The sequence below is a fragment of the Nothobranchius furzeri genome, chromosome 7 (genome assembly GCF_043380555.1).
Source record: "Nothobranchius furzeri strain GRZ-AD chromosome 7, NfurGRZ-RIMD1, whole genome shotgun sequence".
NCBI lineage: Eukaryota > Metazoa > Chordata > Actinopteri > Cyprinodontiformes > Nothobranchiidae > Nothobranchius > Nothobranchius furzeri.
The window spans coordinates 64,519,937-64,532,436 of record NC_091747.1 but is presented as its reverse complement, the minus strand read 5'-3'; the positions used below and the strand labels follow the sequence as shown (position 1 = coordinate 64,532,436).

Genomic DNA, 12,500 nt, shown 5'->3' with positions numbered 1-12,500 from the left:
CGCTTGGCTCTGATTCGGACAGAGATCTCCACGTCTGGAGAGATGAGTCACTCCGTAGTAAACAACCGCAGATTGGGTGTAGACCTGCTGCACGCAGACACAGTCGTCCTGAAGCGAACCGGCGAATCCTCGCCACCCTCAGAGGAATGACATCATTAACCTGCTGGGGAGACGTCTTTCTGAGCGTCACCACGTGGCATCAAGCTACAGGAAGTTCAGGACTGGGCAGCAGATATGGAAGTCAGATGTCACGCAGGACTAAAAGTCACTTTTCTACCCATCTGTTTTCCTTCCTGATGAATCCCAAACATCACTTCCCTCCAGCTGCTGCTGCTGATTCGTATCAGCTGACAAGCTGCTGCTGTTTAAGCTTCATAAAGGAACTAAAAGTCTTTCATTCTCACAGCAAATCTGGTTGAATTCCCTTTGGTTTATTTTTCTGGTGCCGTTCACCTGCAGCTCGTTAACTGCTGGTTGCCTTTCTGGACTCTCCGGTTTGTGTCAGAGCCGTTCTCCGGTTTGGTCCGTGAGCTGTTTGTGTTGTGTGTTTACCGACGAGACGAAACAGGCCCGAAAAGTTGGTTTCATGGAGCAAAGCCACCAGATAAACAGGTAGAAATACCGTTGGTCCGGTCAAACCTACTCCCAGACATAAATCTGATTGTTTAAATGGAAATCCCGGAGGACCAAAGTGGGACTCAGACGTCCGTCTCACGGTGGGATGCAGGGAGGAATCAGGGAGGACAGGAAGCAGCAAGCGGCGGTCTTGTTTCAGCAGCTGACCATAAACAGAGTGGGAGGACCGGGGAGAGGAAGCGGCTAACCCGTCTTGTCCTTGATTCCCTCTGATTCATCTCAGGGTTATATTTATCACCCATGTTAGTGAAGAATTAGCTTCACTGGGAGACTGGGAGTGTCCCGAGTGTCCCCGAGTGCTCCACAGTCAGCATGATGACAAGGAACAGAAGAAAGGTTGTTTCATGTTTGTCGTGAGTGATTCCTTTAACAGAAAGCTGTTACCATTACAGGACAAGGGCAGCAGCAGCTCAGGAGGTAGAGCTGGGAGTCCAGCAATCGGAGGGTTGCAGGTTCAATCCCGGCTCTGACCAGAGAATGCTGTTTGACACTTCACCCGCCTTGCCTCCTGCTGGTGGTCCGAGGGACCAGTGGCACCTGTGTTTGGCAGGCTTCACCTCTGTCATTCGCTACCGTAGCTCATCCCCATTGTGAGTGTGTGTGAATGGGTGAATGACTTATAGTGCTGTGAAGTACCTGTAGAACCCTAAGAAGGTGCTATACAAATACAGGCCGTTTACCATCACAGAAAAACTACTTCATCATCAGCTGAACCTTGAATCTGGTTTATATTCAAGGTGCAATGGCTGGGGAGGTAGAGCAGCTCAAGATATAGAGCCGCTAAGGAAGTAGAGCAACTCTGGAGACAGAGTGGTTCAACAGGTCAAGCAGCCAAGGAGATAGAGCAGTTCAGGGTGTAGAGCAGCTGAGGAGGTAGAGTGGTTTAGGACATCGAGCGGCTTAGAAGGTAAAGCAGCTGAGAAGGTAGACTGGTTTAGGAGGTAAAGTGGCTAAAGACGTAGAGCAGCTGAGGAGATAGAGCGGCCGAGGAGGTAGAGCAGCTGAGAAGGAAGATTAACTGAGAAGGTAGAGTGGTTTAGGAGGTAGAGCAGCTGAGGAGGTAGAGTGGCTGAGGAGGTAGAGTGGTTTAGGAGGCAGAACAGCTGAGGAGGAAGAGTGGTTTAGGAGGTAGAGCAGCTAAGGAGGTAAAGCAGCTGAGGAGGTAGAGTGGTTTAGGAGGTAGAGCAGCTGAGGAGGTAGAGTGGTTTAGGAGGCAGAACAGCTGAGGAGGAAGAGTGGTTTAGGAGGGTGGAGCGGCTAAGGAGGTAAAGCAGCTGAGAAGGTAGAGTGGTTTAGGAGGTAGAGTGGATGAGGAAGTAGATTAGTTTAGGAGGTAGAGCAGTTGAGAAGGTAGAGTGGTTTAGGAGGTAGAGCAGCTGAGGAGGTAGAGTGGTTTAGGAGGTAGATCAGCTGAGAAGGTAAAGCAGCTGAGAAGGTAGAGTGGTTTAGGAGGTAAAGTGGCTAAGGACGTAGAGCAGCTGAGGAGATAGAGCGGCCGAGGAGGTAGAGCAGCTGAGAAGGAAGAGTGGCTGAGGAGGTAGAGTGGTTTAGGAGGTAGAGCAGCTGAGGAGGTAGAGTGGCTGAGGAGGTAGAGTGGTTTAGGAGGCAGAACAGCTGAGGAGGAAGAGTGGTTTAGGAGGTAGAGCAGCTAAGGAGGTAAAGCAGCTGAGAAGGTAGAGTGGTTTAGGAGGTAGAGCAGCTGAGGAGGTAGAGTGGTTTAGGAGGCAGAACAGCTGAGGAGGAAGAGTGGTTTAGGAGGTAGAGCAGCTAAGGAGGTAAAGCAGCTGAGAAGGTAGAGTGGTTTAGGAGGTAGAGCAGCTGAGGAGGTAGAGTGGTTTAGGAGGCAGAACAGCTGAGGAGGAAGAGTGGTTTAGAAGGGTAGAGCGGCTAAGGAGGTAAAGCAGCTGAGAAGGTAGAGTGGTTTAGGAGGTAGAGTGGCTGAGGAAGTAGATTAGTTTAGGAGGTAGAGCAGCTGAGAAGGTAGAGTGGTTTAGGACATCGAGCGGCTGAGGAGGTAGAGTAGTTTAGGGGTAGAGCAGCTGAGGAGGTAGAGCAGCTGAGAAGGTAGAGTGGTTTAGGACATTGAGCGGCTGAGGAGGTAGAGTAGTTTAGGGGTAGAGCAGCTGAGGAGGTAGAGTGGCTACGGAAATAGATTATTTTAGGAGGTAGATCGGCTGAGGAGGTAGAGTAGTTAGGGGTAGAGCAGCTGAGGAGGTAGAGTGGCTAAGGAAATAGATTATTTTAGGAGGTAGAGCAGCTGAGGAGGTAAAGTGGTTTAGGAGGTAGAACAGCTGAGGAGGAAGAGTGGTTTAGGAGGGTAGAGCAGCTAAGGAGGTAAAGCAGCTGAGAAGGTAGAGTGGTTTAGGAGGTAGAGTGGCTGAAGGGGTGGAGTATTTTAGGAGGTAGAGCAGCTGAGGAGGTAGAGTGGTTTAGGACATTGAGCAGCTGAGGAGGTAAAGTGGTTTAGGAGGTAGAACAGCTGAGGAGGAAGAGTGGTTTAGGAGGGTAGAGCAGCTAAGGAGGTAAAGCAGCTGAGAAGGTAGAGTGGTTTAGGAGGTAGAGTGGCTGAAGGGGTGGAGTATTTTAGGAGGTAGAGCAGCTGAGGAGGTAGAGTGGTTTAGGACATTGAGCAGCTGAGGAGGTAGAGTAGTTTAGGAGGTAGAGCAGCTGAGGAGGTAGAGTGGTTTAGGAGGTAGAGCAGCTGAGGAGGCAGAGCGGTTTAGGAGGTAGAGCAGCTGAGGAGGTAGAGTGGTTTAGGAGGTAGAGCAGCTGAGGAGGTAGAGTAGTTTAGGAGGTAGAGCAGCTATGTGTGGATGCTGTTGGTAATCAGAAACTGTCACAACGACTCAGGACAGATGTGGTTAGGATGAGTGGGTGCATAAAGGGTTTTGCTCCTCCAGGTTTTATGAGGACTTTCGGTGTTCAGCTCTTTGATTGTTGGGTTTTCAGAAGCAGCAGACATCTGTTTTCAGAGAAAAGCTGTAAAAGTCCTGAAAACGTGCTCCACTCAGCAGATGCTGTTTAAAGAGCAGCTGCTTGACATGCAGGAACGTTTAGGAGCTGCAGAACCAGAACCTCAGCTGGAGGAGGCCCACGTAGACTCAGCAGATAAAAGAAGCTGCTGTCTGTCGGTGAGTTATGGGTCATTTTTACATGAGCTAGTTACAAAAGTTTAAGAGCGTTTTTCAAAGTAAAAGCCTCCAAAACTTTCAGTGGACTCAGAGTTTCAGAAGTTTCATCGCTTTAAGGTGACTCTCCAGAAAGCATCTCAGGCTTTCAGTGCAGTTCCATTTATTTCCTTTTCTTCTGTCTGAAGGCTTTTGAGCGTTAAAGTAAAGCGTGGCGCCGCGGGCCCGAGGCGCTCCAGCTCTTGGGGGAGATGTTGTTGCTTCTGTGTTGGAACCACGAGGAATCTGTGATTTCTGGAAAGGGCTTCAGCTTTAATCTGGATCTCAGCTCAGAGCTTCATCTGACTCCTCGTCACACCAGCATGATGGATGAGTGTTTAAAGGAACCGGCAGAGCTGAGGTCCGTTTGATGTCGGGCTGGTTCTGATGTTTGTTATTGTCTTTGTGTTTGGAGCAGAAGCTCACGGCTGGGACCGTTTTATTTTACCAGTCAACACACACGGCAGTTAGCAGCATAGGAGGGCCCACGACCTACAGAACCTACTGACACCAGTGTCAGATCTCAGACTGGTACCAGAGGTTCTGGTCGGCCTCCAGCTGCTCATTTCTTGTGTTTTGTTGTGAAAATCCTCCCAGAAGCACCAATAAAACCACCGCAGCTCTGATCAGTCCATAAACACATGGTGGAGAAAGTCCATGACAGAAAAGAACAAGCAGAACCGACCCGGTGGACCCAAACCTTGCCCAGACATGTATTTATATTCTGTTTACTTTAGCTGCACATGTCTGGGTTCTGTTTCCAAACCCTGTTCTGGATGTAATTTGGGATCTGAGAAGGTGGAGCTGTTAGTTCTGGTCCGTTTGAGTCAGGGTTGAGTGGTGGTTCTGGTTAGGATAACTGGGTTAACCCAACGGAACGTGTTCCAGGTGGAACCGAGGCAGTCAGGTTTCAACAGAACTGTAATCAGATTACTGTCTGGGGAATTCCCCGCATTCATTTGGGTAGAAAACATACGTCGACCCAAAAGAACCGGAAGCGGGAGGATTCCAGGGAAAAGGGATTAACCCTGAGCTTGATGAGGACCTTTGCTCTGATTGGCTGACACAGAACTTTTGAAACTGCTGGGTGAAGTCTCGCTGGTGAATCCAGGCAAACATCATGTTCTTCCTGCTGAATCATGTTCGATTTCCTCTGAAACCCAAAACGAGACTAGGAGCAGCAACACGAGTCTGAGGAGCCAGACCTGAGCCCTCTGATGTTTTATAGATGATGAGATGATCACCTTCAGCCTTGTGGAGTTTTTATACTCAGGTTTGTTTTGGCTGCTCGTTGGACCGCTCTGCTGGAAGTTTCCTCTGTTTGGATTCATCCAACATGACGTTCCTCCCTCTCTGACTCATCCCATTCTTCCTGTTCTGACCCACCCTGGTACACGAGGTTCTCATGTCCTGTTGGACAGAAGAGATGAGCGGCGCTGAACCTGAAGAAATGCAGAATTTAGTCAACTTACATAAAACACTATCTTGTCAGAATAAGAGCATCAGATCTGTTCCTCTGTAGATGTGATTCTGAGTTCTGCTGGTTCTGACCGACCCAACCCGCTCAGATCTCAGAGCAAAAGTCAGGCTGGACCAGGACGCTAGCAGGTTCAACAGAACTGAGGGAAAAAAACAACTCCATGACAGGAAGTTTCACAACAAAAGACTCCTGCTTTGGTTAAACTTGATCTTAGACATGATGACCTTTATTTTGAAGGAACACATCCAAATAGAGGAGGAACTGTCTAGGAAGTCAGCTCCAAACCTCAGGTGAGGATGGATGAGTCAAAGTATGGACCTGGACCTGACTTCCACTTGGACCTGGACCTGTTCTGATGACTTTTACACTCGTCAAACAGGAAGAAAGTGGATCAGCCACAGCGGAGAGATGGAGTGGTTCTGATCCAAACCTGGTGAGCAGCTTCAGAGGAAGCTGATCCATCACGAAGTGGCGACTGGACACATCTGCCCACTGCCTACAGCTTCACCCCAGCTTCAGGTTCACAGGAACAACCAGGAGGCGTTTTCCGACTCGTAGTGGGAACGTGAGAAGAGGTGGAGACCAGCAGGACATTGCGGGCTTTCATCTCCAAACAGCTGATCAAACCTGTGGGAGGTTCTAACAGCTCACCTGAGTGGGCCACAGATGTGTGTGTAAATGATCTTTAGGACTTACATGGCAGCTGGTTTTCTTGGTATGCTGATGTTGTGTTTTTGTGTTAAGCAACAAAACAACTACAGCTTGTTGGACATGGACTGTTGAGGACCAGGGTTGGAGAGCGGGAGTAGAAGTAGGCTCGCTGATGGCTGGTCACGTACGTGCTACTGGTCCACCGGAAGTACTCTCTGGTTGGGTCCATCACTGTTTTCTGTGCGTTTCTGTTGATTTGTTGGTAAAAATGAACGTAAACATCCACCAGAACCCACCTTATGTGTGTTTTACATGATCGGACACCAGCAAGGTGATACAGGAAGTTCTCACCCCTAAACAGGTCAGGTAGAAAACAAACCAGCATGGATCCAGGTCAAACCATCAACCAATCATCATCATCCAGGTGACAGTGGCCAGCACCAGTTCAAACTGGTTAGCACCCAGTTTGAACCATTGATGATGTCACACAGTTCCAGGAAGTTAACACTGGAATGCTAAAAGTTCCCAGTGCTTCCCTTTGTACTCATCTGAGCCGATCCAGATTCAGACTCCAGGAAGCATAAACACACGTGTGAGTGAAACATCGCTACCGTCGAACGTTCACCACATCTCCCATCAGCCACTGGGGTTCCTCAGGCGACATCATCTGATTCATCATCACTAAACTAACCAGGACCTTCATGTTCACAAGATCACAGTTTAACCACACCAGATCCTCTAATCCCAATGCACACACACATGTACACACATACACACACACACATGTACACACATACACACACACATGTACACACATGTACACACACACATGTACACACATACACACACACATGTACACACACACATGTACACACACACACACACACATACACACACACACATGTACACACACACATGTACACACATACACACATACACACACACATGTACACACACACACATACACACACACACATGTACACACACACACACACATGTACACACATGCACACACACATGTACACACATGCACACACACACATGTACACACATACACACACACATGTACACACACACATGTACACACATGCACACACACACACATGTACACACACATGTACACACACATGTACACACATGCACACACACACATGTACACACACATGTACACACATGCACACACACACATGTACACACATGTACACACACACATACACACACACATGTACACACACACATGTACACACATGCACACACACACATACACACACATGTACACACATATATACACACACATGTACACACATGTACACACACACATGTACACACACACACACATACACACACACACATGTACACACACACACACATACACACACATGTACACACACACATGTACACACATGCACACACACACATACACACACATGTACACACATACACACACACATGTACACACATGTACACACACACATGTACACACATGTACACACACACATACACACACATACACACACACACACACACATGTACACACACACATGTACACACATGCACACACACACATACACACACATGTACACACATACACACACACATGTACACACATGCACACACACACATGTACACACACATGCACACACACACATACACACACATACACACACATGTACACACACACATGTACACACATGCACACACACACATACACACACACATACACACACATGTACACACACACACATACACACACACCACACACACATATGTACACACACACACACACACACACACACACACACACACACACACACACATACACACACATGTACACACATACACACACACATACACACACATGTACACACATACACACATGTACACACACACATGTATACACACACACACACACACACACACACACACACAAGTACACACATACACACACATACACACACATGTACACACATACACACACACATGTACACACATGTACACACACACATACACACACATACACACACACATACACACACATACACACACACATACACACACATACACACACACATACACACTCATACACACACATACACACACACACATACACACACACATACACACACATACACACACATACACACACACACGTACACACATGCACACACACACACATACACACACATGTATACACACACACATACACACACACCACACACACACATGTACACACACACACACACACACACACACACACACACACACACACACACACACACATACACACACACATACAGACACATGTACACACACACACACATACACACACACACCACACACACATGTACACACACACACACACACTGGTGTTCCTCCACAGGTAATTCCACATATAAAGTTCCCAGATGATCCGTGTTCAGCCTTCAGGTTCTGGTGTCGACTTTGGGAGGGCTGGGTTAGAGCAGAACTCCTGCTTTATGGGTTGTTGAGTCTGTAAAGATCCATCTTCTGTAGATGGAGAGGGGTTACAGCTGAGTGTGTGTGTGTGTGTGTGTGTGTGTGTGTGTGTGTGTGTGTGTGTGTGTGTGTGTGTGTGTGTGTGTGTGTGTGTGTGTGTGTGTGTGTGTGTGTGGTGTCTGACACAAAGCTGAAGTTAAACCCATCCATGCCAGCTCCTCTTTGGGCCAAAGCGTGTTCTTGTGTTGTGGTTCTGATGGTACCCACAAGCAGAACCAGAGCGGCTCACAACTGAAAAGGTTTAATAGTAATACATTTCAGAATCTGCATCTGGATGTTTTCTGGATTCCTCACAGCGACGGATAATCACGGGAAACATCCGCGGACTGGTTCCCATTAGATCAGGAGCAGAAGTTCATGAGAAAAGATGAAAAATGCACTCCAACATTCTGGTGCCAAACTCAGGCTGGGTTCTAGCAGAAGCTGCTTGGTGTCCTTCACTGCTGCTGATCGCGCTTTAACTGGAGACTTCATGTTTCATTAGACTTTCAACTGGAGCTACGTGGCTCCGGCCTGCCTTTGGGTTTCTGCACCGGTGCAGGAACAAAAGAAGCTGTTGACAAAATAGTGATTAGATGTAGCCTAGTTGTTTCATTGAAACAGAGAAACAAATGTCCATTTTCCTGGAACGCTGAGCCAGACTAAGCAGGAGAAGCAGCTTTCTCCCTCAGACTCACCTGTTCTACACCCTGTTTGGGTTTTCGGATTTACTGCTGGAACCAGGGGACGCGGCTCTGGGAGCACGCCCCCAGTGCTGGGAGCATGATGCCAGGAATTCCTCTGACGGGGAGGGAAATCTGCCAGGAGGAATATGGAAATATGTAGATTTTCTTTCACTTTCTATCTGTAACTGGTTGCCCATCTCAGCTACCAGTAGCATGGGCGGGGCCTCTGAAGCCGACCAATTGGGGTAAAGCTTTTCTGGTGCAGACTTTGGCAAAGTGCAGCTCAAAGGTGCAAAAGGTGTGGGGTCAAGCCCACACTTGAGAATCGGGATACTCCACACACTCGCAGCCCTGGATGGGAACATGTGGCTGAATGGTGCAAGGGTTGGAAGTACGAGTACCTACGCCCCTAACTACATGGGTGCACCCTATTGGTTGGCAAAAGCATGCAAACAGTGAGCGACACGAGTAGCAACAACGGGAAAGCTAGTTCTGAGGTCAGTGATCACAAGGAGCAGCAGCATTCACCAAGCTGTGTGTTAACTAGCCTAGTGTTAGCTTACGCGCTACCTGCTAATGCTCACCAATGTACACACGATGCCAGAATCCACCCCGCTGGATTCATAACATTGGGTTGTAAACGGCGTTTACACCGAAGCTGAATTTTAGAAAGTTTGGATCCCTGCTAGGTGTTGTCGCTGGTGGGGTCGCCGGGTTCAGCTGCTGCCCTCATACGGGATCAGACCAGGCATCTCCGAACGGCGCCGCGGACGGTAGGGTTAGGGTTGGGGTAGCGGACGGTGGGGTTAGGGTTGGGGTAGCGGACGGTAGGGTTAGGGTTGGGGTAGCGGACGGTGGGGTTAGGGTAGGATGATCAGGATTATCAGTATAAACTTCCCCGTCTTCCTCCTGAAACAGATGTCTCACCCAGTAAAATCATTTTTTCTGCAAATCCGGAGAGACTCTGAGGGCTGTTAGTCGGTTTTGCTGACCACTGCGGTTCATCACTGTCCTCAGCCTCCATCAAAGGTAATGAAAATAACAAGATGAGTTCACATCCTTGTCTGTTAGTCCAGCCGACCAATCAGCAAGCTGTCATCATTTTACCGTGAAATCCACCAAACAAAAGTGCTAAAAGGCTTCAAACAGGCTTGTTCTGATTGAGTTCAACGTGTGTAAACCTGTCAGCCATCCACCAGGGCAAAGGGGGCGGGGCCATGAGTGACGTGACATCACCTGCTAAAGGTCAATTGGGGCTGAGCCAGTATGAGCTCAAACCAGTGGCCTGGATTCAAATGCTTCCTCTGAATGAATGAATGAAAGAATGAATGAATGAATGAATGAATGGAACTTTTTTTAGTCTTCCTGAGGTGACAATGATGTAATTGAGAGAATCACCTCCAAACCGTTGCTTAATGGACTCAGTAAGGAGTGTCCGCCCACACACACACACACACACACACACACACACACACACACACACACACACACACACACACACACACACACACACACACACACACACACACACATTGCTGCTGCACACATTCATAAACTAAAATCTTGACTCTGAGCGTGTGAAGCCCACGAGTGAGAGGCACCAGAGGCAGCGATGTTACTCACTGCCTGGCTCAAAGGTTCCTCAGAATCATCAATCTACAGACCTCAACATGTGCCAGGGTCACACAAGACTGAGATAAAAGCAGAAGCCTACCCGGTGGGGTCTAATACCTGGAGCACAGTGGGAGGACATGCAGCTCACAGATTTATGGAACCACGAAGGTTCCAGCAGCCGACAGACAGGTCACACTTTCATTTTGGGCCCTGGACCAGAACAGGCTCAGCATCACGCCTGAAACGGTTTTATCAGAGAGAGGCAAGACAGAAGTTTGTTTTCCACTTTTTAGACTCAGCCGTAGCTCCAACCAACACAGAGATCCTGGTGGGAACGTTTAGCTGACTCCAAACACCCGACCGCTACTGCCGAGTCAGCAGGAAGCCTGCAATCAGCAGGGTGTGTGTGTGAGAGTCTAGCTCAGATGTGGCTAACACATGATGTGTGTTTGTGACAGGCTTAGTTTACATCAGCAGACTTTCAGACACACACACACACACACACACACACACACACACACACACACACACACACACACACACACACACACACACACACACACACACACACACACACACACACACACACACACTCAGCCGTCCCATGATGCTGTAAAGTGTGTTTGTTGTTGCTCGTTGCCATGGTAACCTTGGGGGGCTTTGCTCTTTGCGCCTCGATTCAGACTCAAGTTTAAAACTTTTCCTTAATCAGTCATTTGTTAGTTCGTTACCATGACAACAGGTCCCTTCAATGAAGGATTTCTTTTGATCCATCAGGATAGTCGTCATGAGAAGTTGGACCTAGGAAGTCTGTCAGCCAATCAGAGAGTAGAAGACAGTGATGATGTCATAGTTTAGATATTCATGTCTCTGTCTGTCCTTTGCAGGTGACTCGGAGGGAGTAGTGAGCTTCGTCCTCTCTAAGGAAGGAGGAGACATGTCTCTAGTGGAGCAGGCTAACGTGTGGCTCTTCCTTCGATTGGCCAAAACCAACCGCAGCCGGGCCAAGGTCACCATCCGCCTCTTCCAGCGCCGCCTCTCAAACAGACGGCCCTCTCCTCCACAGGATGATGTCCTGCTGGTGGAGAAGACGGTGGACACGCGACGCAGCGGCTGGCACACCTTTCCGGTTTCGACAGCGGTGCAGACGCTGCTGGAGAGCAAGATGAGCTCAACGCTGAGCCTCCGGGTGTCCTGTCCCCTCTGCGCTGATACCGGAGCCACGCTGGTTCTGGTGTCAGACAACCCAGAGATGTCCCAGCGCAACAACCAGCGTGAACAGTCCCACCGACCTTTCCTCATGGCCGTGGTCCGCCAGGGTGACGGTTTGGACTCGCGGCGGCGCAGGAAGCGAGGGCTGGAGTGTGACGGGAAGGTCCGGGTCTGCTGCAAGAGACAGTTTTACGTCAACTTCAAGGACATTGGCTGGAACGACTGGATCATCGCCCCGTCTGGTTATCATGCCAACTACTGTGAGGGTGACTGTCCCTCCCATGTTGCGAGCATCGCCGGGTCCACGTTGTCCTTCCACTCTACCGTCATCAGCCACTACCGCATGCGGGGCTACAGCCCCTTCCAGAACCTCAGGTCGTGTTGCGTGCCGACCCGGCTACGCGCCATGTCCATGCTCTACTACAACGAGGAGCAGAAGATCATCAAGAAGGACATCCAGAACATGATTGTGGAGGACTGTGGCTGCTCATAGACGCACACTGGAGTGGACCGGTTGGGGCACGATGACCTTTGACCCCAGACAGGAAGGACGGGCCG

At 49.1% G+C, this 12,500-nt stretch overlaps 1 protein-coding gene across 1 annotated transcript in view; it reads left to right on the top strand.

Moving 5' to 3' along the window:
• Nucleotides 1-12,500, top strand: part of inhbaa (inhibin subunit beta Aa) — an 18,660-nt gene that overhangs the window by 5,802 nt on the left and 358 nt on the right. Inside the window, exon 2 of the mRNA XM_015942118.3 lies at nucleotides 11,618-12,500. This exon is cut by the window's right edge and continues 358 nt beyond it. Coding sequence (XP_015797604.3) covers nucleotides 11,618-12,435 — 818 coding nt within the window. The 3' untranslated portion in view covers nucleotides 12,436-12,500. The remainder of the gene's footprint in view (nucleotides 1-11,617) is intronic.